The sequence below is a fragment of the Semicossyphus pulcher genome, unplaced genomic scaffold (genome assembly GCF_022749685.1).
Source record: "Semicossyphus pulcher isolate SPU_LCO1_2020_fin unplaced genomic scaffold, fSemPul1.0.p SCAF_21, whole genome shotgun sequence".
Taxonomy (NCBI): domain Eukaryota; kingdom Metazoa; phylum Chordata; class Actinopteri; order Labriformes; family Labridae; genus Semicossyphus; species Semicossyphus pulcher.
Genome location: NW_027211695.1, coordinates 9,152,550 through 9,178,961, shown reverse-complemented (window position 1 = coordinate 9,178,961; position 26,412 = coordinate 9,152,550). Strand labels below are relative to the sequence as shown.

The following is a 26,412-nucleotide window of genomic DNA, read 5'->3' as shown; positions in this document are numbered from 1 at the left end:
GAAATCTGAACGCTGAACAGCTTTCCTGCTGATACGTGATTGGTCAATACTACTTGGAATACAAAGTAGTGTCACTCGCCTAATAATTCTGCAGTTTTATGCTGAGTCTGTTATGTATTTGTCCTTGCGAAGGTCAAAACAGTAAAAACAACAAACTTTGCATCTTCATTATACCCCAGTGTATATGCTGATTAATCCCCACAAACATTTTTACTGTCTAAGTATAGATTCTGTGTTTATATCTCTACAGTCTTTCCTCTCTGTAGAGTAAATGTCCCTGTAAGTAACAATGTCTCCACTTATTAAATCAGTCTAGTGCCTCGGCCTGGTTGTACAAGGTTGAGTCATGTTTTGAAGTAACTCTGGGCTCAGGCCTGTTTTCGGCTGTTTTGCATTTTTCGTCCTGCGCGCCGCTCCGAGGCCTTTTTTCAAAAAAGTTAAACTAATTATTGCAGAATCTAGTTGCCATGGAGCTTTTTGGACTGATTTCCAACTCTGTTACTATGATGGCACAGTCGAGCATTAGGCAGAACTGGTACAGCTGGTTTCTGGGGCAGGAGGTGCTGAGTGCTGATCCATTCTGAGTCAGCAGTTACTCAGCAGACTGCAGGGAAATGCATCAAACCTTGATCATAACTGCAAATGTCAGAGGAAGTTTGGCTGTAGGCACGCATGGCCTTTCAAGACACTCGCATGTACACGCAGGAGCGTGCACAAACCCCCAAAATGTTATCTCTAAGTGTGTTTATTAGCTGTTCTCTGCGGATGTGTCAAAAGGTGATGTTGTGTGTGCTTGAACATTACTCAGCGTTTTTTTAATTAGTCAAAATGGGCCAAGCTTTTGCCTTCAGCGGGGGAGGCAGAGGGAGGGCTGGTGTTTTTGCCCGTCACACATAAGAGATCACGCAGACAAACACACTCACACACACTGACTCTCTATTTCTCAGAGGTGACTGTAGCACACTCCTGCTTTTAATGTTGCCACTTATGAGTTTCAAGTCAAATTGCCCTCTAACCTGATGTCCAGACACATACACACTCCTCTCTCTCTCTCTTTCTTCTTTATTTCCTCTCATGTCACTGCTGATGGCTTCAAATTAGGACACTGTCTGCCACTCAGGGGGGCGTCCGGTGTCCAAAGCTCAAGTGGCAAGAGAACATATTAACCCTTTTCACACATACAACACCACACCACACCACTCTTTACCGTTTTTATTTCTCCCTCAAAGACATCCGCCGTTTGAGGATAAAAAACAGCCGTAAAACCCAGAGCACGATATTCAGATTACATTTCCCATCTATCTTGGGAATGCCTCAGGATCCCCCAGTAACAGCTTGATGATTTGGCTTGGGAGAGGAGGCGTGGACTGCCCTGTTTCACCAGTTGTCGCCAGGAGCTGCTAAACGTCTGTTTATCTCAGCGGCAGGTGGCAGCACAATGGCCTTGTAATGTTTACTCCTCTGAAACCAGAACATATTGTTGCTAATAATAACGCATCTGAATCACCATCCATTAGTCTGACATCTTCTTGTTCTTCCTCTAACTCTTAGTTTTCACTTCGGCTCCTTCTCCTCTTCTGTGTGTCACAGAAAACCTGTTCAGTTAAGACTTTTCTTTAGTCGTAGTTCTGTCTTTCTAAATGCATTTCCATCTGGAACCATTGATCCCACTTGTTTGCATGTCTTTTATGCACACTTTTTAATACCTCATTGTTTCTGTAGTATGTGGGTTTTTGACTCTCAGGGAGGCACTTAAGCCGTGCAGCTCCCCAAAATGGGCCTTCATTAAGACACAAAACACAAAACTAACAGGGAAAAGGAAAACAGGCACCGCAGGATTCTCTTTCCTTATGTGACTGGATTATCAGAAAAACTCAAGAGGATTTTTAACAAACACAACATCCCAGTACATTTTAAACCAACCAACAAGACAGGAGCTTGTCCACCCAGGACGTAACAGTCGAACAGGAACAGAGTAATGTAGTATACAATGCAACGAGGAATGCTCAGACCTAGACATGTTATTATTACATACATAGAAGAGCCATCTCCTCAGGTCAGGACTCGGCTGCCCACCTCTCTAAAGGACAAAGAACACTCCTTGGAAGCAGCCAAGTTAACACCCGGCCAGAGAAGACCATTGGTTTGAAAGAGGTGTTACAGAGACCATCTTTCACTCCTTTTCCACCAAATTTAGTACGCTGAAATGGGTTACTCAGACCCAACTAATACATGCTGATTGTCTCTGTTCCCGTTGCCAGTGGAGTATACTCCTTTCGGTCTCCTTCTGCTGCATCACCGTCTGACGTCACAAACACGCTGGAGACAGACTTTATTGTATCTATTACTCATTCAGTCTGTGTATCAAACCCGGCGCAGACAAATTAAGAATGATGTTCGAGCGCTGCTCGGACGGAGACCGGCGGAAGTTGTCGCTGAGATGACAAGGAGTCGCAGAAGTTACCAGCATTGCGCCATAAAAGTAGCAGAGATTAGAATCTCAATGCCGATCGGAGCCAAGGCGATAATTACCCGGGTCTACTGCAGAGTCATTTGACCCGGGTCCGAATGTTGACACAACCACCATCACTTAACAGAGGTGGTGGAGGTTTTGAATTCTCTGCCCAAACTTCTAAAACTACACTCACTCTGGATTATTTGATCCCAACAACCCACAAACGCCAGAGGGTGTTACGAGCCTTGGTGATACTTGGTCAACATCCCAGTTGAACACCTCTCATTTGACATCAATTAGCATACAAAAGACCTACAGAGGCCTATATTTCTAGCTCCGCCCACCAGTCAGTTTAGAACCGAAGAAGCCTTTCGGATGAGAGGCCAAACGTCATCCAGAACTTCAACCAAGTCCAGCTTTTGGATTGAGCCTTGGAATAACCATGATCTGGATGAGTGAGAACTTTCACGGACCTTCTCAGGAGGGGTAACTTCAGCTCTACCTCGAACTCCACTGACTAAGAAGTAAACAACTTCACTTATGTCACACAGCCATGCATGCGTTAAATCTTTTTGACTCATGAGTTTGCCTTGAGCTCAAAACAACACTGAGTCATCACCTCTCACTCTCTTTCATGTATATCCATAATTTACATAGCACTTGTCTTAAATCTGGTTTGGACACTTGGTGATGTACTTTACCATAATGGCAGGGTCACTATACGCATGTAAAGACCTGTAAAAACACACACATAAACACACGCCTTCCTCCCCTTTGTGAATGAGTCCGTCACTGTTCCATACATGTAATTTTTATTATTTATATCAAGTCCAGAGAACAATATTGACTTTGGCAAAATGAAATAAAAACAGAAAGGAAACAACAGTAATGGTTAAAAGTCATTATTCATGTAGTTGGCTCTGTTTTATAGGCATCTGTTTGTGTGTCTGTCTTTTGGGTGCTGTGCTTGCCAGTTTGTGTGTCTTGTGCTTGTGTGTGCTTTATTTTTCTGCCTAGTTGTAATCAACATTTTTCTGTTCTAATCATGACGATTTTTTGCCTAGAACAAAAAATCACACATTTTTATTTTGTAATTTATCCTAACATCATTCCCCAGAAAACTTTGAAAAACAGTAACACATGGTGCGACAAGTAACATCATTTTATATATATACTATATATATGTACTTTCAAGTTTTCTCTTTTCATTTTTTTCTCTTGGATAGAAGTTTTTAAGAGTCTCTGGCCGGTGCCAGTGGAACAGTAGTCCCATTATGAGTTGTACAAAGTCTTCCAATGAAGAGTTTTTACTGTCAGTGGCCTCCAAAGTGGTTCTGTCATTTTTTTTACTGCTTCCTTTCTGAAAACATTCACTGTTTGGATTTAGAGTGAATCCATGTGGCACAAAAGAGTCTGAAGTCACAAAAAATAAATCTGAATTTTGATTCCGCTTTAACGGTTGCCGCTTTCTAACCATGGAAATAGTGATTTATTCTTGATTTGTTGAAAACATTTCCCTTACGTTACCTTAACACAACCTTTAGACCACCAGGTATCTTATTTTTTTGTTTCCATTTTCTGCATCCAGAAAGCGCTTAACCTTATGAAACACAAATGGAGTCTGGCCGACGGGATTGCCCCTCACAAACATTCATATACATGTGCACACACAAACACACATTCGCACATCCTGTCCCTGATCCATCAATGCATGCACACTTATGCAGCCATTAGCATTATTCGTTCGTTTGCTCCATTATCGTTCGACATCCAATATGATCCTGTCTTTCAGAAAGCGTACATGTTCCATCATACACTGCCGTCTCCTCCATTTTGTAATCCATATCGACTCCTTTGTAATCCCAATGTCTTTCTTTTAATAATGTCTGTGCTCTGCTCGCTCTTTCCAGCTCGTATCGATTGATCATGTCCAATGCACCCGGCTCTGTATTTATGCTCCCATAATCCGCAGGCAGGGCGAGCCAAAATCATTGTCCTGCCACAGAGGACAGATAAAAGTCACATTCATTGTGTTTTGGAAAAAGAGTTTCAAAATGGCCGACAGAGTTGGAGTCAAGAAACAGGATAACAAAGCGGGACTTTACCGTCCAAATCCATTTACCGTTGAGTTTTTGTCAGAGGAGTGTTTCTCAAGCGTTACCGGTTGTGTTGTCGTTGTTTTTGATCCAGAATAAACCTTTGTGGCGTTGAGGGGGCGGGGGCCCTGGAGAGTTGATGTTTCAGCAAGAGTCTAGTTCCATTAATGTAAAGGATTTACTGCGATCCATCTCTGCCTCTGCTCTATATCCTTTGTTGTGTTGCTCTATTGATGTTTACCTGTTTTGATTGTGTCTTTTCCTCTATGACTATAAATATCACTCACATCGTCTGCTCTTACAACTGTCACTCTTGAGTTTTGTTTTTGTGTTGCTACTTTGTTTTCTGCCTTGTATCACTCAGTTTTTTACTGATCCAGCCCGAGCTCAGCCTTGAGTATTTAATGGCCATTTTAAAACTGCCACCAGTGATGGTTCTGCCGCTCTCTGTCCCCACTTATATTTCTGCCCATCACTCTTCAGGTCAGCTATAAAGGGCCTCTTAAAAATCTTCCTCACCTCACTTCCAGGTCCCCTCTCCTCTCCATTTTTGTTGACTTCTCCCATGGCATATCAAGGAGCTGCACAAGTGAGACTCAAGTCAATTTTAGCCTTTTTCCTTCCTACCCTTGATTTCTCCCAAATCCACCTTTTTGCCCCCCTCAAATCAAGATCCCATTCTTACGGTCTCCCCACAGAACCCTTTACCCCTCTTTACTTCTGTATCCGTTCTACTACCCTCTACACAACACTTTCTTCCAGTTCTTCAGCACTCCTGCCGTCCTTCCCTTTCTCTCTCCCCCTCTCTTTTACACTACTTGCTTTCCCAGTGATCCCAGTGTTAGAGTTGGAGTTGGTGGTGTTGTAAGCATGGATGTATCCACGTTGGAATCCAAAGCCCCCCGCACTTTCCACCTCGTCGCTGGTCGTTGAAGATGCCGTGCTTGTCGTCGAGGCACACTGCACCAGCATTCCGTGAAGTGACTGGCTTCGTCTCGTCCAGATCACGCTCAGTCGCTTGGCATAATTGACAGCACCATAGCGCTTGGCTACAGTCGCCGCAGCATCAGTTGCTAGGGCGACAGAGGAGCCCATATCCAGCGAGTGCCGTCGTTTGCTAACGGTCCCACAAGCAGGGCTTAGAGGGGATACAGGGCTCAGATAAGCCTGTGAGGAGTTCCATTTGTCCCTGCCGCGGGGAGGGAGTCTCCAGTCCAACATCTCAGAGTCTCTCAGGGGGGCAGCCAGAGAGAAACTGGCACGATTGGTCAGTTCTCGCTCCAGCCGGGGGTTTGGGCGGGAATGTGACTGACGGGGCAGGGTGGAAGGAGGGGAAGGGGAGTAGTAGAGGGGAGTTCTGTCACTTTCAAGAGAATATGGCGGCACCTTATCCAGCTTCCTTTGCCTCACCACCAGTGCCATCTCACTTCCTGCCCCTGTTGTTGTGGAAACCACCCCCCCAGCTGAAAGGAACTGCTCCAGGTTGACTTTAGGCTTGGGCCTGGGCTTTGGAGGGAGTTTTGGAGGCAAAGAGGAAGCAGAATCAGTCGCTTCCTTCTCCTTCTCCTTGTCCTTCTCCCCTCCTCTCTTAGAAGGCAAACCATTGGGCAGGACCACCATCATCATGTCCCCGGAACCATTTGATTGGTAGCACCCAGTACCATTTCCCCCTTTATCCCCTCCAACGCCTCCACCCTGACAGCAGGCCCCGCCTCCTGCCTCCGTGTTGCCGCTGTGACATATCATGTGGTCTCCGTGATTGCAAACACGGTGGCGAACCATGAGCGCCACAGTGAACACAAGAAGGGTGACGACGACGACGCCGCCAACCAATATGGTGAGCGTCCCGCCCAGGAAATGGGCTTGGAGAGAGCGGCATGCTGGGTAAACATCCTTGGTGGAGAACGTGGTGCAGCCCAGAACTTTAGTTGCAGCTAGTGATGTGATTGTGTCATCAAAAATGGCAAGGACACACAGGTTGTAGTCCACACCAGCAACCAAGTTCTTCAGCAGGAAACGGTCACTGGTCGACGGTAGAATTCTAAAGAGAAAGAAGAGAAGAACTAGATGTCAGTTAAATAAGCAAGCATGCTGTGCACTGTGTGTGCAGTGAACTGTATCTGCAGTAACTTGAAGCCAAGCCTGGATATCCTGACTATTGTGGAACGATGGAGAAAGGATTGACTATTGGAGAAAAGGCAGAGAAAAGGGGGCAAAAGGGTGGTTAGAAACAGCGCGGAAGAGGATACTGCAGTAGGGGGAGAGAGGGAAAATGAGGCTATTGATGGAGAGCGCGCCCAGGAAACATGAAAAGAGAACTCTGTCTGCTCATTTGGAGTGCAGGGGTGTGTGTGTGTGTGTGTGCGCTCGTACTTGAATCCCTGTGAGAAGCAAACGCCAAGCCATTTTGTGGGACCTCACATTTAAAAAAAGAGGCCATTTTGGGTGTCACAGTCAGGGCAAGGCATTTTGGTTTTGATTAGAGTTCATAGGAAATGAATGTGTCGCTGTATTGTCATGACAAATAAAGGTGCGTTTTGTTGCATTTTGATTGCAAATGTGTTCCCGCATGTGTCTGTAATGGGTGCGTGTTCGCGTGGGATAATAATGAGAGAAGTGCTTTGAATATGTCCTCATTTAAAGTGTTTGAGCAGCCGTTAGAGCTAACAAACGGGGGAGAGGTGATAAATAGAGAGGCAGAAAGAGAGGGGAGAAACAATGAAACCGGGAGATGAAAAGAATGGAGGGGCGCAGGCTTTACATAAGTTTAGTAATTGCCTCCGTGTGCATGTGTATTTATGACTCTGTGTGTATTTTTCATGCCAGTGGGTTTGTGTATGTGACATGCCAGGGTAAAGTGTGTGTGTGGGAGACTGTAGCATAGCTCAAGTGTCTGTCGCTGATGGGTATGACTTTGCCCTCTGCCGTCCAACCCTGCTGTGTGGGCAGCGTGTGTTTGTGTATTTTTGTGTTGATACCATGAATATTGTGCCAGTGATTTCTTTTTTCCTTTCCTCCCTTGCATTCAGCTTCTCCGATTCCCTCTCTTTCTCTCCCTTTTCTCACTGCGTCAAAGGGCTTATTTGTATCGTCTGTTGCTAACCGTTCCAGCTCCCTTCAGACGTGAGCTACATCCTATAAATGCCATCTAGTGTGACTCAGACACCGGGGGAGCATCTGCAGAAGGCCCCTAACATTAGCCTGTTTTCAATGCATTCAAAATACAGAGCGCAAGGACGCCAACCGTTTGGCCTACTTGTTTTGCTTAAACTTTGAATTGTGTTTTATTCTGCTGCTTTTGCAGAGGCAAGTTTAACAAATGTAATCAGTCCGATAGTTCTCACAATAAATAAATAATACAATTAGATCTGTTGGATAATGCTAAATTAGCGAGAAAGCAGAGGCCCTTGCCTATTCAAAGTGCCACGGGGCAGAGCCATAGATTTGGGTCACATTACAGCTAAAAAGAAATATCGATCACTGATATTCACAAGCTTTTCCAGGCTTAAAAATGAACATATTGACTTTTAAACAAAGTGGCCAGCATTTTACCTTTTGCACAAGTATAATTTAAGATTAACTTCAGAGAACAGCATGTTGCAGACTAAGTGACGCTGCTTTGGCAAATCTCCTGCAGTGATTTGAATATCAAGCAGAGGCACAGAAATACCACCAAACTCTTGTTTTCCAGCAGAAGCTGTCTCTACTGTGTACATCTGCAAACCTTAAAGGGCCAGTTCGCCAATTTTCAACCTCAGTCCTATCATGCTGTTACAAGGAGCTAATGCCATTATGGTAGGAAAAAAACTGCTATTTAGCTCTGTGCCTTTGGAGGACGCTATCCACTTCTCCAATGGGCCCTGGAAAACCAGGGAGCTTGCTGAACTAAACTTCCTCAATCTAGGACGCCCGCCTCCGATGTCATGTCTCATTCAAAATTGTCAGGTTTGAAATGTAGCCTGCAGACCTTAAGATTCTTTAGACAATCCACCGGTATATTCTCGTCATATTTCAGATTCTGTACCACTCTGAGCCGTTGCCTCCAGCGATTAATGTCCTCGACTGGCAAACGGTAGTATTTCACTCCAGCGATTCCAGAGAACACCAGCTTCGACTGACATTTTTCCAGGGGTGAATTGCTCCTTTAAGTCTCAATATAATCTCTACATACACATGGGACATTCTCATTAAAATCAGCCTTATCCAGCGGCCATTACGTTGCTATAGATTGCTTTCTGAAACTGTCACAAATCCACCAATTATCTCATTCTCCGGTGGGTTACCATGGCAAAGACTCATTATTTGGCTCATCAGCGCAGGTCTACAAGTGAATGCATCTCTTCATGCATCATCCCCGCATTAAAAGTGTTTTCGAAGAGGCGAACACTGACATGGATGGCCTTGTTGGATCAGAGCAGATTTCATACAAGACTACAGAATTCAAGGAGCAGCTAACGGCTAACATAGTTGATTTTTTACGGACAAAGAAAAGGGTTTAATAAAGCCTTAAAGTCCGTCAACTAAGATGTGAAGCAGCTCTCTAAATATGATGCACATTGACTGTGTTGCAGGCCCAAAACATCAACGCAATAACTAAAATTGGGAAAGAAAGCAGCTAAGTGAAGGTTTTGAGAAAGCATTTCTATATTCAGCGAAGAGAGAAGCGTCTTAAGAAGTGCAATCAAGCCAAAGAATTACAACGAAATATGATGAAAACCCAAAATGAAAGCCCGTCGTTGGCAATCAACCGCAGCGGAAGATCGTGAATCGCCTCTGTAAAGTCCACTAGCAAAGACAGTCGGTGCTCAATCACATTTCCCGCATGAAATATGCAAGAAGCAGGACTCGTAACGCCACCGCGGCCTCTGTTTCTGAATAAAAAAGCCTTGGTCATATAATAGGCTTATAAAAGGCACTGAGATATATTACAGTGGTGTCAGGTCCTCCGGAGCCTGTATGTGTCCGTGTATAATTGATAGAAGCCTCTGGGCAGAGATTTGACCATCACTGTTGGGAGTCGTGTACTCTGCTCAGGGGCCGATTCTTTCTTACAAAGGTTATATTTTAATGGGCTTTCTCTTAACTTTGATATACTGATTCCTCTTTTTTTCCTTTCCCCTTGTCTCTTAATGTCTCAGCTTGATTAATATGGCCGTTAGGCTGCTGCATGCTTTATTGGATTCATTGCAGAGTAAGATTGCAGAAGTATTTTACGAGCAATATTTGTGCTGCTTTCCTGATTCATGGTTGCATAATGAATTATACTCCACTCGATGAAATGGTATATGTGGATTAACATAAAACAACCGAGTGCTTTTTGCAGTCTATAGTTTGTACAATAAACCGGGACATGCATCAAGCTATTCAATTGGTCCTCTGTTGTGTGACCGTGACTCGTGCACACACCTTGACTGAATCCTTGAGTCATCTTTCCTAATCCCTCCATTCAATACTCCTTCCTTTATCCTTCCCTCTATCCTTTCTTTTCAGCTCTTTTTCGATGCCGTCTATCCTCCTCGTTCTTCTTCTATCATCTTTTATGAAGAGCTTTCCTTCTTCCCACTGATCGGTCCCCTCCCTCCACATCCTCTGCCCTTTTCCCCCCCTGTCCTTTCTCTTCATTTACCTAACTCTGCAGTGGCTGCGCTCCCTTTTTCTCTTCCATGTTTGACCTCTTTTTACCGTTTGACTTACATTTTCAGTTCTGCTGATTCCTCTCTGCACATCTTTGTCTCTCTCTGGCTCGTTTACCGCTTCTGTATTTCCGCAGCCAATCAGCTGTGATCGCCGCAAATCCTTCTGCAAGTCTCACTGGGCTCCACCTGACCTCCTCGCGTCTCTTCTTTCTCTCAGTCACTGTACTATGTCTCTATTAGCCACAGCTATAACCGTGTACCATTATTTAGCATCCAAGGTCACTCCTCCTCTAGCTGCCTCTCCTCTCTTCCTCTTCCTTGCCGCCTCTCCATTTGCCCTCATCTTTCCATTTCTCTCCCACCCCTCAACCTCCATCCTCCACCTATATTACCACTCTTCTCCTCTGCCCCTCCCTTATGAGACGGTGCATCACCTCTCTTGTTTTTGCTACGCTGGCAGCGAAAGAAATGGGCGAGCAAATTCACTGAAATATACATGGGCGACCCGGACGCTCACACAAATGCATGCATCTTTGATATGCTGATGCGCCCGATCACTGCGTTATGCATTTTTAACCATATTTTCATGCCTTTTGTGGTATATACAGACAAGTGTGCAGCTCTGCGTAAACATTATGGGCACATGAAATGATATTTCACTAACGCTCCTGAGACAATGCATGTCCATGAATATAAAGTGCACCTCATATAACCGTCCGCCGGTCTGTAATACACCAAACTGATTGATAGATTTAGTTATGTCGAAGAGCCTCGGGTGGTGTTCTCATTAACCGAACCTGTATTTGCAGACACTTGCATTTTACCCTGCCGCCCAAAACATGTGTGTAAGTGTCTGCCTCTGTGCTTCTAATTATGGTTAAACTCTGCAAAGCCACACACACACACACACACACACACAGATGCAGGGAGAAAGTGAAAGAGACAAGGGAACGCTTTGTTCAAGCTGGTGACACAGAAACGAGTAATTATTAGTACCCGAGAGAGAGAGAGAGAAGGGAAGAGCGGATAAGGAAAGAGTGACATAAAGAGGATAAAGGAGTGAAGGAATCTTGTCCCCCCTTTTCTCCTCTTTCTCTTCCTCTTTCACTTCCTTTCTTGTTTCTCTCAGCACTCAGTCTCGTTGTCTTTTTTTTTCGTCTGTCTGTGTTACATAGTCCGGTGGTCTGACACCCGACAAGATTGGGCACAGAGAGAGAACGAGAGACAGAGAGAGAAAGCAAGGCGAGGAGGAACAACAAAGCAATTATCTCCTCCTCCGGCTGACATCTATACTGCCCTCGTTTCCTTTTTTCCCCCTCCCCGCGTCATGTCCTTTGTTCCTTTACCCTTTTCCTCCAGTTTTTGGTCTTGATTCGTTGGACTGTTTACTGTCTCGTTTGCTGTCTCCCTCGATTTTATCTGATGTCTTCTTCTGTTTTCCTTCATCTGTCTTTCTGTCAGTCTTTCTTTTAACCCTCCCCCTTTGGATTTTTTCGTTACATTCTCCCTTAATCTATCCTTCTCACTCAGCTCTCCCTCATTTGGCCTAATTTTCCCACACCGCCTGATTCGGTTGTTTTTCTTTCTCGTTCCCGCTTCTCTTTTATGACCTCCTTCTGCTCCCCAGTTCCCCAGTATTTGTTTTCCTTCATCGTTTCTCTTAACCACTTAATAAAAAGCAGTTTGAATCTCACTCTCCATCCCTCGCTACTCTCTCTCCCCCTCATTCTGACCCCACAGTATAATACACGACGGCATATGTATCGAGTGTGACCCTTCCTTTAGCCCCTGATGTGAGGTGACACATGTATTGACGCAGTAGTTTAACACTTAATTACATCTGCCTCTGGGGTAAAACTCTCAACCTCACTTTGTCCCTCTCCTATCTCCCTTCCTTCTCTTTCCATCATCCTCCCTTTTTCTCCATTCTTGGCCCCTCACTCCTCCTCCCTGCATTTATATCTCTCCTCACAGCCTTATCTCTTGCTGCCTCAGCAGAATCCCTTATCTTGTTTCTCCTATGATTTCTTGTATTGAGTACTTACTGCTGTATTTTTAGATCTAGTTTTAGCTCTAGCTGTCAAATCTAAGTCAAATATGCAGCATAGTTTGCGGCAGCAAACGAGTTGCCTTTGCATGCATCTAATTTTCATGTAATATTTGTTTAATCCTTTTGTGACTCATTACCCATGCTCCCGTCTGTCTGTCTCAGCATGCTCCTTCCCGTGGCTGTCAAGCTCTCGCTCTGTACTTTTTAACTGTGCCTCCCTTTTCGGAGAGTTTTTTCCATTTGTATCATTATTTCTTAATCTATGCATGATTTCGCTACATATTCTTCCTCTCTCTGTTCCTGCGATCATGCTCAAGTCTGTGACAAACTTTGCTCTTAGAGAAGGTTGATTCTGGGGGAGAAATAGTGAATACCTTCTTCGTCCCTTCACTACTGCCTGCATATTTAAAGTGATCATCTCGAAGATTTTCATTTAAATAAATGTTAAGTTACTATCACTGATTGAGTTAGTGTTAGTTAGTGACGTGTTTTCCATCACCCAGCAGTGGTTGGTCTGCCAGAGAGGGTAGCGGGGCTAAGCGGCTGCTTTTCCGGTCTCTGCAAGTGTTGCGAGTAAACAGTAATCTACTATGGCTGACCAAACAAAGAAAAGATCGATGACAACAGATACAACTTCGATAATAAGTGAAAATCCAAAGAAAAAGAAACAAATTTGACGCTCAGATGAAGGCAAACAGTCTAAAAGGGAAAGCGACCGTCAGCGAGGAAAATCAAGAGTTACAACCGGGGACGTCACACATGCGACACTGTCTGGATATCTGGGAAGTGTTCTCCTGTAATTACCATTTATCGCCACAGGTGCCGCCAAAGAGAACGAAACTGAGATCTTCGAGATTACAACTTTAAAAGACTCTTCCGAACCTGATTAAAAAATCAGGCGTCATACATCTGCCACCAGTGACACACAGGAAGTAGCAGTGATCATTAAGTATTGAAAAGGTGCATCCCAACAGATTGTCATATTTTTAAGGGTCCATTCAAACCTAAAATAACTTCAGTAGCATAACAGAAAGCAACAGGCTGCCTCTTATATAATTCAGACTTATTGAATAATGTATTCCAGTTTCAGTATACACACTGAGGCTGGACTCAAACACCTATATCTTACAATGTACTGCAATTCCTGTAAAGTGGTCCTGCAGTAGTGAAGCTTTGAGTGATGTTTTGCACTTTTTACTTCTCACATTGAGCCGATTATTCAGCTCCGTGGCAATTTTAAGTCTGCATTTCATCTCGTTGTCTTCCCTCTGTTTACACACAGGTTGGATAACACTTCACAGTTCATTTCAGTCCCCAAACTTCGACAGAATCAAACTGAATCTGACACAGTCTCAACAAAACTAAACAGCATCCGCATGATGCAATGTTTTGTAAGGCTGTTTGGGCTTTTGCACTGTGTCCACCCTTGTTTGCTCGATGCCGGTTTACAACTGAACTCTTTCACTCGAGCCTTCACGCACGGCCTGCTGAAGGAGAAATCCTTGTTCAAAACTAGATTTTCTAGCAGATGGTACCACAGACGTGTTTTTACAAATCCAGCCTCATTATCATGGAGGGCATTCTTTCTCCTATTCTTCGTCCTTCAGGTACGCTGTGCTCATGTGTGGGCCAGGAAACACATGCCAATTTGGTAAATGCTCACATTCAGCCAGCGACCTTCCTTGGTTGTTCTTTGGCTGTTTTTTTTTTTCACATTAACTGATCAAGGACTTTTTTTGTGTTCAATCAAAGTGTGGAATTGTAACACCGTGGTTAAGCTAGAGATGGAGGCTTAGATGACAAAGTAAGGGGTCACAAGGTGAGCGGTGCCCAGCTGATGTCGCATGGATCACATACCACCTGGCATTGTCTCAAAAGCCCAAAGAACGACATAAAGCATGCAGAAATGGAGACAGGTGTTGTCTCGCATTTAAATGACCTTTAAAGATGATCAGATCTGGCAGCTCTGTATATGTGACGTAAATGTCTGCCTCCCCTTATAGCTCACTTTTTGTCTTTTGTTGGCGACTTACTTATTTCCTTGTCTTCCATTCCTAAACCCTTTGTTCCCCCTCTCTCTCTCTGTCCCTCTCCTTCCCCTTTCCTCTGCTCAATTCGCCCGGGCTGCCGCGTTTGCCAAAGCACCCATACAGCAGCCACAACAACAAAAATACAAACACAAATCCCGGATGGAAAGCTTGAAATCTCACTCGTCTATTCTTTCCCCTTTTGAATCCATGAGCCAGACTCCCTTTGGCTGACTCCTTTCTGCACAGTCTTGCTAGCTGGTGTGATATTGCGCCTGCACTGGCACATCGATAGCATGATGGAAATCCACACTGGAAATCCGTGCCTGCATTGTGGTACGCTTCCTTTCAAATGCTGCCCCCTGTTCCATTTCCTCTTTATCTGTCCTTGGAGACCGATTTCCCTGCTTCCTACCTCAGAGCCCTCAGACTTCTCGTCTCCTCTTTCAACCTCCTTCTTCTCTTTTCCAATTCGGTTCAGTTTCTATCTCAATTCCACCTTCAAGATAGCTACTATCTCCCTTTTGAGGCAGTTATCCCCTCCCCTGTTTGGTCGGCAGTGTTATTTATTTAGAGTTTAGTCAAACTTCAGATCGCTTACTCCCTCCTGGCCGAGTTTCATCATCTCTCCTGTGAGTCTCCAGCTTATCTCTCCTCTGTTTTGCTCCTGTGCGAGTTTCTTTGTGTACATCGGCATTTTCTTGTCTCAAGCTGCACAGCTGAGCTCTCACCTCCGCTGATACTGCTGTTCCATTATTTCTTTGTGTTTGCTCCCTCGGAGGAGGACATTCTACCTGCATCGCCCTTTGTTCAGCCGGGGCAGCTGGGATTTGATGTAATACTATAAGCATCTGTCGAATGCAACACAATCCAGTACAATAAACCTGCAAGACTTTATCAAGCTCAACGTTTCGCTCCTACTAATTTGTCAAAAGTGATTCTCCAACTATTTAGACGTTTGCGCGAGGCCATCCCTGTTTCTCTCTCTTAGTTTCTCACTGTTGTTTCCAGGGACAAAAGCAACCTGCACTCCTATTATTGTAGTATTTTCAGAAGAGGTATTACGACAGTTGATCAGCGAGGGAGCTAAGATCTCATTCAGCTCATTCAATTCAATCGTGTAATTAGTTCTCCATGTGTAATTGCCACAGATGTGTCGTGGGACTGTGCCCAATCTGCGCTCATCTGTTATGATGTGGCGTTTCAGCGAGACACCTCATCGCCTCCATCCTTTCATCCACCCAACGCCGTCTCGAGCAGTGGCGAGGCTTTCACCACACCGCCTAATCTCCATTTTCTCATCTTCCAACTCCCATGTGCCCTTATTATGCTTTGTTTGTTTTTATTAAGGAGTCCTTCAAATGTCTTAGTTTTACCCCAAATGTCTGTGCTTCGTTCCACTTCTTTCTTTTTCACTATGTTTGTCCTCCAAACTTCCACTTTTCCCAACCCTTTCTTCCCTCTTCCCATCCCCAGGTGTATTTCTGTTTTCTCTCTAACTCTATTTTCAGTGATGGATTTGAATACCTCCCCTGACAGCTCCACCTTTGCCTTTTTCCTTGATGACCCTTTGGGCCCACCCCCCTCCCTCTTCTCTCCCTTCCAATCTGTCATTCTCCCTCCATTCACCCATCCTTCTTTCATCTCAATCTCTCCCAGGGTGATTTGGGTACAGCCCATCTCCTATCTTCTGCTCCCTTGATCCCTTTCCACCTCCTTCTGAATTCTCAGAGGCATCATCCCTGTCTTAAAATTCACCCGCTCCCTTCTGGCTCTATCCATCACTCAAACTATTAGTTTTTTTCTTTCCCTATCAGTCTTTTTTCGATCCACCATGGCTGCCATCTTCCTTACTTTCCCTAAATCCTTCTGATTATACCTGCCCACAGTTTTTTGTATTTCCAATCATCTTTGGATCTATTTGTCTCCCTTGTCCCGCTTCGTACTGCCTCATCTTGAGGAGACTATATCCTATCCCTGAATTAATGCAGAGTGAAATCAAAAGCAAACAATAATAACACCGTGATAGCAGCCCCTCCCCAACCTCCCCTCTCTACCTCCTACATCATCTTGCTGTATCTCCTTAAGCCACTGTTTCTCTTAGCATCAGGAAGAGATTTACATGTTTAATCAATCTATGGTTGTAAATACAATAGGAGTAAACCTTGGACGAATGTAAACATTATTGTAGTTGTATCCTATATATAGAAGCACAGTAAAGCCAAGCCGTCGTTTCCTTTTGAGAGACAAGACTCATTGTTGCCTCTCTGACTTGCTCTCTCTACCCAGTTTTCTTTTCATGAACTTGTGTTCCAATCTTTTTAACGTAGCCACTTTTTATTCGTATATGCCAAAATCTCAACTTGCCTTAGAGAGCTTTACCGTCTCTACAGCGTACAACACCATCTAAACTTGACCCTTGATTCAGATAAGTAAAACAAAGCGGTTTGTTTCCCAGACACTGTAAGCTGTGATTTATTCCTCTTTCATATTCTTTTGGCGCTCTTTGGCTGTTACAAGTTGCTGCAGTAGTACTCCTCCTCCCCCTTTCTTATTGCGAGACCCACAGGTACTGTATACAAATAGGTTCAAAGAAAGACTAAGAAACAATATCCAGAGATTGGCAGCTTTGCAAAGACTTTGTTTTCTTGCACAAATTCATTTCTTGCCTCAAAAGTGTTCCCTAAAGCAGGGCACAAACTTTACAGCCTTTAATCTCCATCTGGTCTTCATAAATGTATAAATAAATGTTTATTTGACTCAATGTTGCCCTCACTTAAACTCCACCTTATTCCCGTAACATTCATCCAGTTGTCTTCCCATTCTCCCCTCATCCTATCGCACTGATCTACCTGTTGGGTTTTAGTGTCATACAATGATGAAGATGAATTATTAACTACCTTCGCCCCTCTATCCCTTCATCTGTCTCCCCATTCACCCTTCCCTTGAGAAATCCAGCCGTCCATGTACAAGGTGAGCTGTTGCACTACTGAGGTTTCATGCTGTAATAGATAAATATTTAAAGGAGTTTTGCATGAAAACAGGATGTCAGCTTTTTGAGTGGGGGAGATACGGACAATCAAAAAAGGACTTGTGGTTGTAGAGAAGCTGTAGCTGTGTGTATCCAAGCAACTGTAAAAGACAAGTCAAAAAGGCTTCCATCATTTACATATTGATAAGTACAGAGCAAAGTTGTACTGACCTGTAGATGAGGGTCTCGTCTGCGGTGCAGTTGTACTGTATCTGATACATCCAGACAACGTAAGCTGCAGACAAACGCCCCAAATCCCATCGGACTTGAGCGGATGTTGACGTAACCCCTTGTACTCCAACCATCCTTCCTTCCTCGTCGTCCCCCTCGTCATCCTCCATGCTCCCTCCGTCCACCCTCTCCCCTTCTGCAGCCCTGCTACCATCTCCCTCATTGTCCTCCGCTGCAACTTTTCTCCCATCCTCCACCTCTCCTCCCCGTCCTGCACCGTTGTTAATCCCTCCGTTTTTCCCCGTGCTGATATCCGAAGAGCCTGGATCTGTCCGTAAAATCCCATTGGTCACGTTCCTGTTGTTTTTGGTGTTCACGTTGTTATTCCCTGTGTTTCCACCTGTTCCGCCCCGATGAGGCAAAGGGATTATTTTCAGGTCTACAGTGGCAGTCGCTTCGCCCGCTGCGTTTATTGCGATACATGTGTAAGCCCCGTCATCCCGGGCAACTGTTACTAACATATCCAAGGTCCCGTTGCTGAAGGAGCTGGTCCTAGATGAATTCGCAATGATCCGATCATCTGGGGAAACCCAGTGGACTACTGGCTCAGGGTCTCCAATGGCACGGCATTTCAGCGTGGCTCTCTGGCCCTCAAGCACCCACAGCTTGTGAGTGTGACGAGTGATGAGAGGTGGTTCACAAGTAAACTCCTCCTCGGGAATTGACCAGAAGTATCTAAGACAACAAGAGAGGGAAGAAGGATTAAACCATTGAGAGAGAGCGGAAACGCCTTTTTGGCTCGGTGCAGGAAGTTGTCTTGTTTTCTCCCTTGAAGTAGGTTTGGCAGATTAATGTACTACATTAACCTAAAGATTTAAGTGCTCTTGTCGATCAATTTAAGGGGAAAGTTCAGCAACGTATAACAGCCTGAATAATTTCCTCTGCTACTCTGCAGAAAACAGGACTACACAGAGTAATTAATGGCGACAGCGACGACAGATGACAGCAACAGATGCTCGTGTTCCTCCTCATTCCTTGTTTTCACTCCATACTTTTGACTTCAGGGTTACATTGGAAGTTTATAGCAGAGAGATTTCATGGATGAGTTCTCAGAATGACAACAGATGTATACCATTCTCAGACTCCTTCTCAGACCCCTTGTCCTCAGTCCTTTAGGCCTACCTTCCCTGCAAGTTCCTGCTCCAGTTCTATTCTTGCACACTTGATGATCCAATAAGGTGTCATAAAATGTATTAACGGCCTGTAATTGGTTGTGCGCTAATATAGGGCCAAAGCAAAAACTCGTAGGCCAGACTTGCCTTAACAAATGTTACGAAACAAGGGTGTGTAACATTCAGTCGACTCAACACATTCCCCATACTGTAGGAATCGTTTGCTTACCCTGACATTGAAATTGCCTTCACTATTGAATTGATAAGGATAAACAGTTGACTCTAAAACTAAGCAGGTCAGCAAGTGATCCATTGACCAATTGAGGTGGCTTACCTTCCAGCCAGGTGAGCAGGTGTTGCGCACGTTTCCATGTCGTCTCCACGGATAAGCCGTCGTAACCACAGCAGTTCGCAATTACAGTGGAGCGGATTCCCTCCAAAATTCAAGCTTATGACAGCGTTGTAGGGGGTGGGACTTATTGCACCTGTTTGGGACCTGGAAAAAACAACAAAAAAAGCCATCCATTCACTTGCTCGAACTAGTAAGACTCAATGGAGTCAAAGTTGAAGTAAGTACTGTATCCTTGCATTATTTGAAATCTGTGATGAAAACATTCCGTTGCGAACTTACTCCCCTTTTTGTTTCTTCATATTTTAAAGGTCTTAATATTTTAAAGGTTTTTCTTTGCTTTGTGATTTCAAAGGATTCAAAGGAGGAGTTTAGAGGAACAAAAACAATTTTGCTATTGCATGAGGTCTTGGCATCCGTAAGACTAGTGCTCGCTGCTAAAAATAAGAGAAACAAATCATTTTGAAAACGATCCAAAACAGGCAGTTACACACCTGCCCAGGAGGAATACTTAGCTTTAGTGCTGTTAAAAGCACCTTGCAGCTCGCCTGGGCAGAATACAATTGGATTTTTTGCAAATATTAAGGAAGAAAAACAGCACTGTTAGGTTTACTTCCTAAGCTTCCTGGAAGATGGTCCTAGAGACTTGGGCTGTAAGACTTTATTACAGCATAATATCTTGAACATCTTCCTTATTTTCTTACCAAATGCACAATGTTCTGACAGAATCAAACTCCCCCTTTTGGCTCTCAAAAAAGATACTAAGAGAGCAAAATAGATAGTGAATGGAGAGACACTAACATTGTCTGCCTGTTTCATAACTCTCCTGTTGAAAAAAACACTTTTGTGTCTCTCTGTTAATGTCTGGTACAGAACATTTCCACTGAACCACCTCTTAAAGAAACATAAAAGACGAAGCTTAAGAGCTACCTTGCAAAGAGGGGATCAGGAGGCAGGGTTCGCAGCCTGTTTGAGGTCATATCCAGCCTTGCAAGCTTATACAGCTCTCCAAAGACTCCTTCCGCTATGTGGTCTATCAGGTTATGGTCCAGGTTGAGTGTGTGCAGGCTGGCCATGTTCTGAATGGACTCCCATGGTACTCTGTAGCAACGAAACAGAGGATTAAGATTCATGTGAGATTTGTCGAATTTATAGACTTTCATTTAGTTATAAAATGTGAGAATAGCACTTGAAAGTAATGACCGCTAAGAAGACAGATTCCTCAATCTGATGGTTAGTGTCCCTTGTGGGGTACACTGTCACTTTAAAAGAAATTAACCCGATTAAGTGCGCTGCTATGTAACAGTCAAAGTTTTCGCCGAATGTTCTGAGCATTTTCCTCTGACTCTGCAGAAAACATGAACAACAAAGACTAATTAAAGTGACGGCAATGACAGACAACAACAACAGATGCTCATTTTCCTTCTCAATCCGTCTCCTTTCTGGGTTTCAACAGTCCCATCTGCGACCCGTTGCTGTTGTCATTTAGTATTCATTATGTTCAGACATTCACTTAAGAACTGTTTTGGACAAATGGGTGAGTCAAAACTGATGACTAAGAAAAAGCAAACTAGAATAGATGTGAATAGAATACATTAAGATATGAATAAATAATACAGGAGAATGCCTCTTAACAATAGAGAGATGACGGGAAAGGAGTACTGGGATTCATAATGAAATAAATCACATTTTAGGTTAGATACTGTAGCACAAAAACATTGTCCATAACGTTGTTTGTTAGTTTTGCAAATGAGCATTGATGCGTAGCAGGAGTTTAATATAGGTGCCGCAGAAGCCAACCAAAAACAGAAGAAGAATTAAGACTTGAGTTAGCGATTCCCATCTTTGCTGCATTGCTTAACACCAGTGTCCCAGAAGATTCACAGTGTGAGATCAGCTCAGGTTCCAGAGCTGCTGTGCAAAACTCTGCTAAAAGCAGCATTTGAACAAATCCAGGCTGCGGGAGGCACCAGGTGTTCTCACTTTCCTTCCTAATTAAATTACACAGGTGGGCCTCCCCACCTGGATAATCTCTTTCCCAACCAGAAAAAAAGTTCTTTTGTGGCACGATATGTTTTCATTTCTGAGCGTATTAACTTTCATAAGAAAGAATCAGGGATGCAGGCTCACTTTGAATCTCTATTTGAAGACTTCTGTCAGTAACCTGAAAAAGGCAAACAGCAGATGCTAATGTATGCATCATCTATCCCTTTTTCTTATGAGGTATTCAAGATTGGAGAGAGGCCAGAGAGCTCCTGTCAAGGAGACAAATGAAACACCTAAATCAAACCTGACGTCCAAAAGCAGCTGAATTCATCAACGCAGTGGGACACTAAAATGAGGAGAATAGGAGATGGATAAAGAATATCATCATTGTTCTGACTTATTCAGTCCAGAATAAAAGGTAGTGATGCTTTTAGTTTTCAATGTCCCAGCTAGGGTTTAGCAGAATACCACCTAGTGCCCTAAAGAGCCGGTATAGAATAGATAAAGCAATGCACAGTCATACACAGTGGAGCAAGTTCAGGCGGGCACTCATCAAATCTTTACAAAATCGAAGTCAAAGGAATTTTTGACCTCATCAAAATTGATTCACTTTCAATTTTCCTGAGCTTTTAGTCCTCTCCTCCTGGCCTCAGCAGTGTGCCCTGCTTTCTCCTCTGTTTTTCTCTTGTGTTTGCTGACTCCTGCATTATAATAAGACATTTCCACTGTGCCTTGAAATTTCGAGAGCTGAGCTGTGCGTCTGCAGCGCACACCAGAGACCGAGACGTGAGCACAGGAAACTCCAGAGTATAACAGTGTTTATAATTAACAAAGCAGAACGGACGTGTGTTGAGGATCACAACAGAGGCAGAAGCTTTACCTCCTGAGGTTATTGTAGGACATGTCGAGGTCTTCCAGGGTGAGCAGGAAGTCGTCAAAGGCCTGGACGGAGACTTTGACCAGCTGGTTGTTGTTGATGATCAGGTGTTGCAGATTGACCAAACCTGCGAGGTCCCTGGGTCCAAGTATTGTCAAGCGATTACCTGAAATATGTTTTAATTCTTTGTTGTCATCTAAACATTTACCAATATTCATCATTATCTTGGAATTGCACAACTCTTTTGGCTCACCATCCAGATGTAGCGATCGCAAGCTCTCCAGGTCAGCAAAGGCCATTGGTCGGATCAGGTGGATGGTATTCCTCGACAGAGTCAAATCAACCAATCCGCTCATGTTGACAAAGTCGATCCCACCGACTTCCGTAATGAAGTTGTCGGCCAGTCGCAGCTCGACGGTGCGTCGGTCAACGTGCGGGGGGACAAACAGGAGGCCCTTGTCGGCACAGAGTGTGCTGAGCGACTCGGAAAGGTTTCGACACACGCAGTGGAAGGGACAGGCTGAGACCACGCCCCACGTCTCCCCTGCTCCAATCAAAGAAGGCAACAGGCAGCATGTGACCAGAGTCAGCCAGTGGAACGCCGGGAAGGGGCCGGAGTCGGGAAGGGTTCTTTTGGTAGCTCTGGGGCAGGCGCAGTGGAAGATATGGGATGAGGAGGAAACGGATGAGACGAGGAGAGGAGGAAGAATAGAGAGAGAGAGGATGGATGGATGGAAGAGGGAGGGGAAGGTGGAACTCTCTGCCCTTTGTTCCTGGTGGAGGTGTGTGTGGGGCAGGTGTTTTTGTCTGCGGGGATTGAGGGGTGGGGGGACAGGCATGGTAGAACGCCTGGCAATCCACAGACCTGCAGGGAGACAAAAAAAGGAAAGATAAAATGAGCAAAGAGGGGTTTCAGTTCCCTGCAGACATTGTTTTATAAGAGGTGTCTGAAGTGTGTTTTTGTGTCTGGTTTCCAGTCTTCCACCTACTCTGACTAGACAGAGCCGAACGAGAGCCTGTTCTACACACATGCTCTCTTGTGTGGGCCAAGGCCTTCTCTTAAATGATTACCACTCTGCACTAATGCCCACTTGGTGCTTCATCGGATAAAAAATCCATATTGAAAAATGGTTAACGCCCCTGCTACATCTGTACCTCTTACATGTACACTTGCAAGCACACACAGACCTGTGTAACTCTTCACAGCTACATCTTATTGCCTAGCAACAACATCCCAAAAGACTGAGCACAGCCAGTCACCATAGAAACCGTTACATAGGAACCTATGAAAGCAGATGAGACAAGTGTTAAATGATCAGACCCTTTCTCAAGACTGTGGGTCAGGGAATCAAAGTGGGTCACCAGCTTAGCGGTTCCACAGCACAACTCAAGTTACCTATTGTCATCTCAGGCATGCAGACCATATCCTAAATACAGCCATGTGACGACGGTATGGAGATGAGTCACTGCCACTGATTGGCATGCATAATAGTTGGCATAGCAACTGTAACCTAGATACAGAGAGAGTGACAGGGAGTGTTGATAACAGTCAGAGCCACGGTGACGAGGGAGAGAAGACGGTGAGTCAGACAGCGACACACAGAAAAGCCAACGTGATTGTAGAAAGACGGGTGTGTTTTCATGCAAAGCAATCTGGGAACTCGCAGTGCGGAGCAGAGCATGCCGATTACAGTGATGTATAATGTATGCAACCTAATACTCTGAGTAACGACCAGACATAACTGTATATCATGCTGACTGTACAGGTTGGCGCAAATTGCCGGCTCGATACTTTCCATTAGGTGCTAGCTTTGCTCTTTCTGCGTGAAACCAAAAGAGGCTTTACCATTTAGCTCAGATTCTAAACCGCGGGGGGGGGGGGTTTCCAGCAGCATTTTGCGTCCTCCTCCCCTTACTACATGGTTTGCTTTGGTCTCCATCCAAAACAACAGTGTGCTCCATTAGCCACATTAGACAGCCTACGGTGTCCTATTTTTGAGACGTTCCGTCTACATCAAACAGATAAAGAAAACCTTGTGCTTAAAATAATGCTACGTTTCATCTCCCGCTCCTAAATGTTCTCGTTGTTAAAGCAAAGAGAAGGGAGGAAAATAAGCAGTATCCCTTTTAGATGATGGGGATAGATCACATATGGATTACCTTAGGCTGCCATGAATGGTATCATTACTTCCTTAATGTCATGCATTTCCTTTTCAAGCAGGATGTTAGGGCGGAACATTAAACTGATGGGCAATTAGTTAAGGAGAGAAACGCAGTTTGATTTGATAGGAAGGGCGCTAAGGCAGGTTTGAGCCGACCTTTTATAGGCTACAAAGCCTGAAGTGTTGGAAAAACGCAGCTTTTGTTGTCGATTTTTGCTTTTTAGTGCTCAACACTAAATACTTGAGTGGCTCTTGGCCGCTCTTGGGAGCTGTAATGACTACCAGGACCTCTGTACCTTTCTCAAGCCAAAGCTAAAAATAGAACACCCAACACACACTCCAACTTAGCGATGGTAGCACAGAAAGTTGTTTCCTTATGTCTGGTGTCATCAGATTAAAAAAAAATAAACAGCTTGCAGCTGGAGATGTGTGTGTGTGTGTGTGTGTATGGGGGGCGGTAAAGTCACATACGCTCGCAGTGACAGCGAGTCCCAAGGGCCGTCGGTGTTGGAAGTCGGCTGCTCCTGAGCCCCTGCGGAGGCGTGTCAGGCCCTCGCAGGAGCTCAGGAGCAGCCGACTTCCAGCAGCTTTTTTTCCACAAGAGAAAATGATTTGCCATTTTAAAAGTACGTCTGTGGTCGCTTTGGCCCTGGCTTACCCCCCAAACTTTGCTACTGTTTCCCTCCGACGGCTCACTTTCCCCGCGGCAGGCTGAATGTCAATACGATCACGCTCTCCCCTGTTGTGCGGTCTGTGTCTCCCCACTCCTGCGTTTGACCTTTATCTTTCCTCCTTCCTTCCCTCTGCACTTTCTCTGCACTCTAGTAACAACTTGCTTTTCCGTCACCCTCCTCTTACCTCCCTCTCCTCCCTCTCCCTCTGACTCTATTCCTAGGAATCCTCCTTTGTTTCCTTGCCATCTTTCCTCCGCCATTTATCTCTCGCCGCAGCGCTCCTCCTCGTGTTTTCTGTCTTCTTCCATCCCGTCTCTCCGTCCTTTGCTCACCTCCCGTCTTATAACCCTCTGTGCCTCCGGCTGCTCAGTAAATTTCCGCATTTGCTTTCTTTATGTCTCATTCCCGCTCTTTCTTTCTTTCTCTCTGTCTTGTCTGCCCTTGAGGCAACCGGAGTACGATAATGTTATCAGTCACAGCTCTACCTCGCCACCTTCGCCCTCTTTTTTTGCCCCTCCTCTGCCTGTGTCTTCTTCTCTTGTCTCTCCATTGTTTGCTGGTTCTGCTGCCCTCCATGTCCACATCCTTACTGCCGTGTTCAGAAACACGATCCCTTCCCGCTCATCCTTCCCTCCATCGGCCTCCTTCATTTATCTAACTTTCTCCCCCATCCTTCCCCCCCATCTGCTTCATCTCTCGATTTTCCCATGCCTCCATTTTTCTCCCTTACCTCACTGCCTCACTCCTCCTCCTACCACTTCTTGCCTCCCTGACATCTCTCTCCTTCCACCTCAGCATCTCCCCCTCGGCTTCATTTCTTGCTCTTCGTCTATTAGGGAGCAGATCTCATTTGCAACTAGAGCAGTGCTGTATTGAAGCTTTCTGACTCACACACACACACACAGAAGTCGGGTGTAACTGATCCGTCCACTTGGTGATCGATCTGACCCTGTGAGATGGATAGCACCCTGTCCCATTCGTTTACATTCCTCCACTTGCTCTCTCTATCTCTCTCTCTACCTCCACTCCATGCATTCTGTCTACCTTTTTTCTCTCCCATTTAAAGGTAGTAATTATATGAATTATTGACTTTAACAGGTATAAGGACTATTTGTTAGCCGGGTCACCTTGTATGGTGATTACTTTTGGAAGTACATTTACTTGGTTGGACTTGTTCGAATGTTTCTCAGCTTGTGCAGCAGCTTCAGTGGAGATAAGTGAGATACTGCAAGATTAAATATTTAAAACCAAAATCTGTCTCCATCAGCCTCAGCAATCTTTTTCAAAATGACACTTCTACCTCAGCAAAGCCGATCTTTCAGCAATTTTTTATCTTCATGACATATTTGACATCTGCGCTTTGTGTGTATTTTCAGTTTGAGGACAAAAACGCCTAACGGGAAGAGGGATGTGCGCCCGGTTAGTGACGCATTTCCCATCACCCAGCAGAGGGTACGCAGAGTAATGTACTATGACTGAACAAACAAAAGGGCTTTTTACACTGCCAGTTCAAGGCGGGATTATTACGCCTCTGTTGCGTTCCATCTTCCATGTAGAACACACTGAGGCGAAATGGTGTGGCGAAGTCGTTCTGCCCCTGAGCCGGCATTAGAGGTAGTAACAGAGGCGAAACGGTGTCTGTGTTAACTGCAGAGCCTGCGTGGTCCAATGTAATATGACAAAGGTGGCGTGAGAACGGAGCTTTGTTGCGGCGCTGAGGCAGAAC

The 26,412-nt window shown here is 44.8% G+C and overlaps 2 protein-coding genes across 2 annotated transcripts in view; one reads left to right on the top strand and one right to left on the bottom strand.

Moving 5' to 3' along the window:
* Window positions 1-26,412, top strand: part of LOC138600738 (pyruvate carboxylase, mitochondrial-like) — a 354,400-nt gene that overhangs the window by 213,549 nt on the left and 114,439 nt on the right. The gene's annotated exons all lie outside the window — the stretch shown is intronic.
* Window positions 3,257-26,412, bottom strand: part of LOC138600421 (leucine-rich repeat and fibronectin type-III domain-containing protein 4) — a 39,140-nt gene continuing 15,984 nt past the window's right edge. The window contains exons 2-7 of the mRNA XM_069671843.1: window positions 22,104-22,715; window positions 21,854-22,016; window positions 19,918-20,088; window positions 18,973-19,134; window positions 17,467-18,201; window positions 3,257-6,592 (exon numbers count right to left, since the gene is read on the bottom strand). Of these exons, the coding sequence (XP_069527944.1) occupies window positions 5,293-6,592; window positions 17,467-18,201; window positions 18,973-19,134; window positions 19,918-20,088; window positions 21,854-22,016; window positions 22,104-22,689 (3,117 nt within the window). The 5' untranslated portion in view covers window positions 22,690-22,715 and the 3' untranslated portion in view covers window positions 3,257-5,292. The remainder of the gene's footprint in view (window positions 6,593-17,466; window positions 18,202-18,972; window positions 19,135-19,917; window positions 20,089-21,853; window positions 22,017-22,103; window positions 22,716-26,412) is intronic.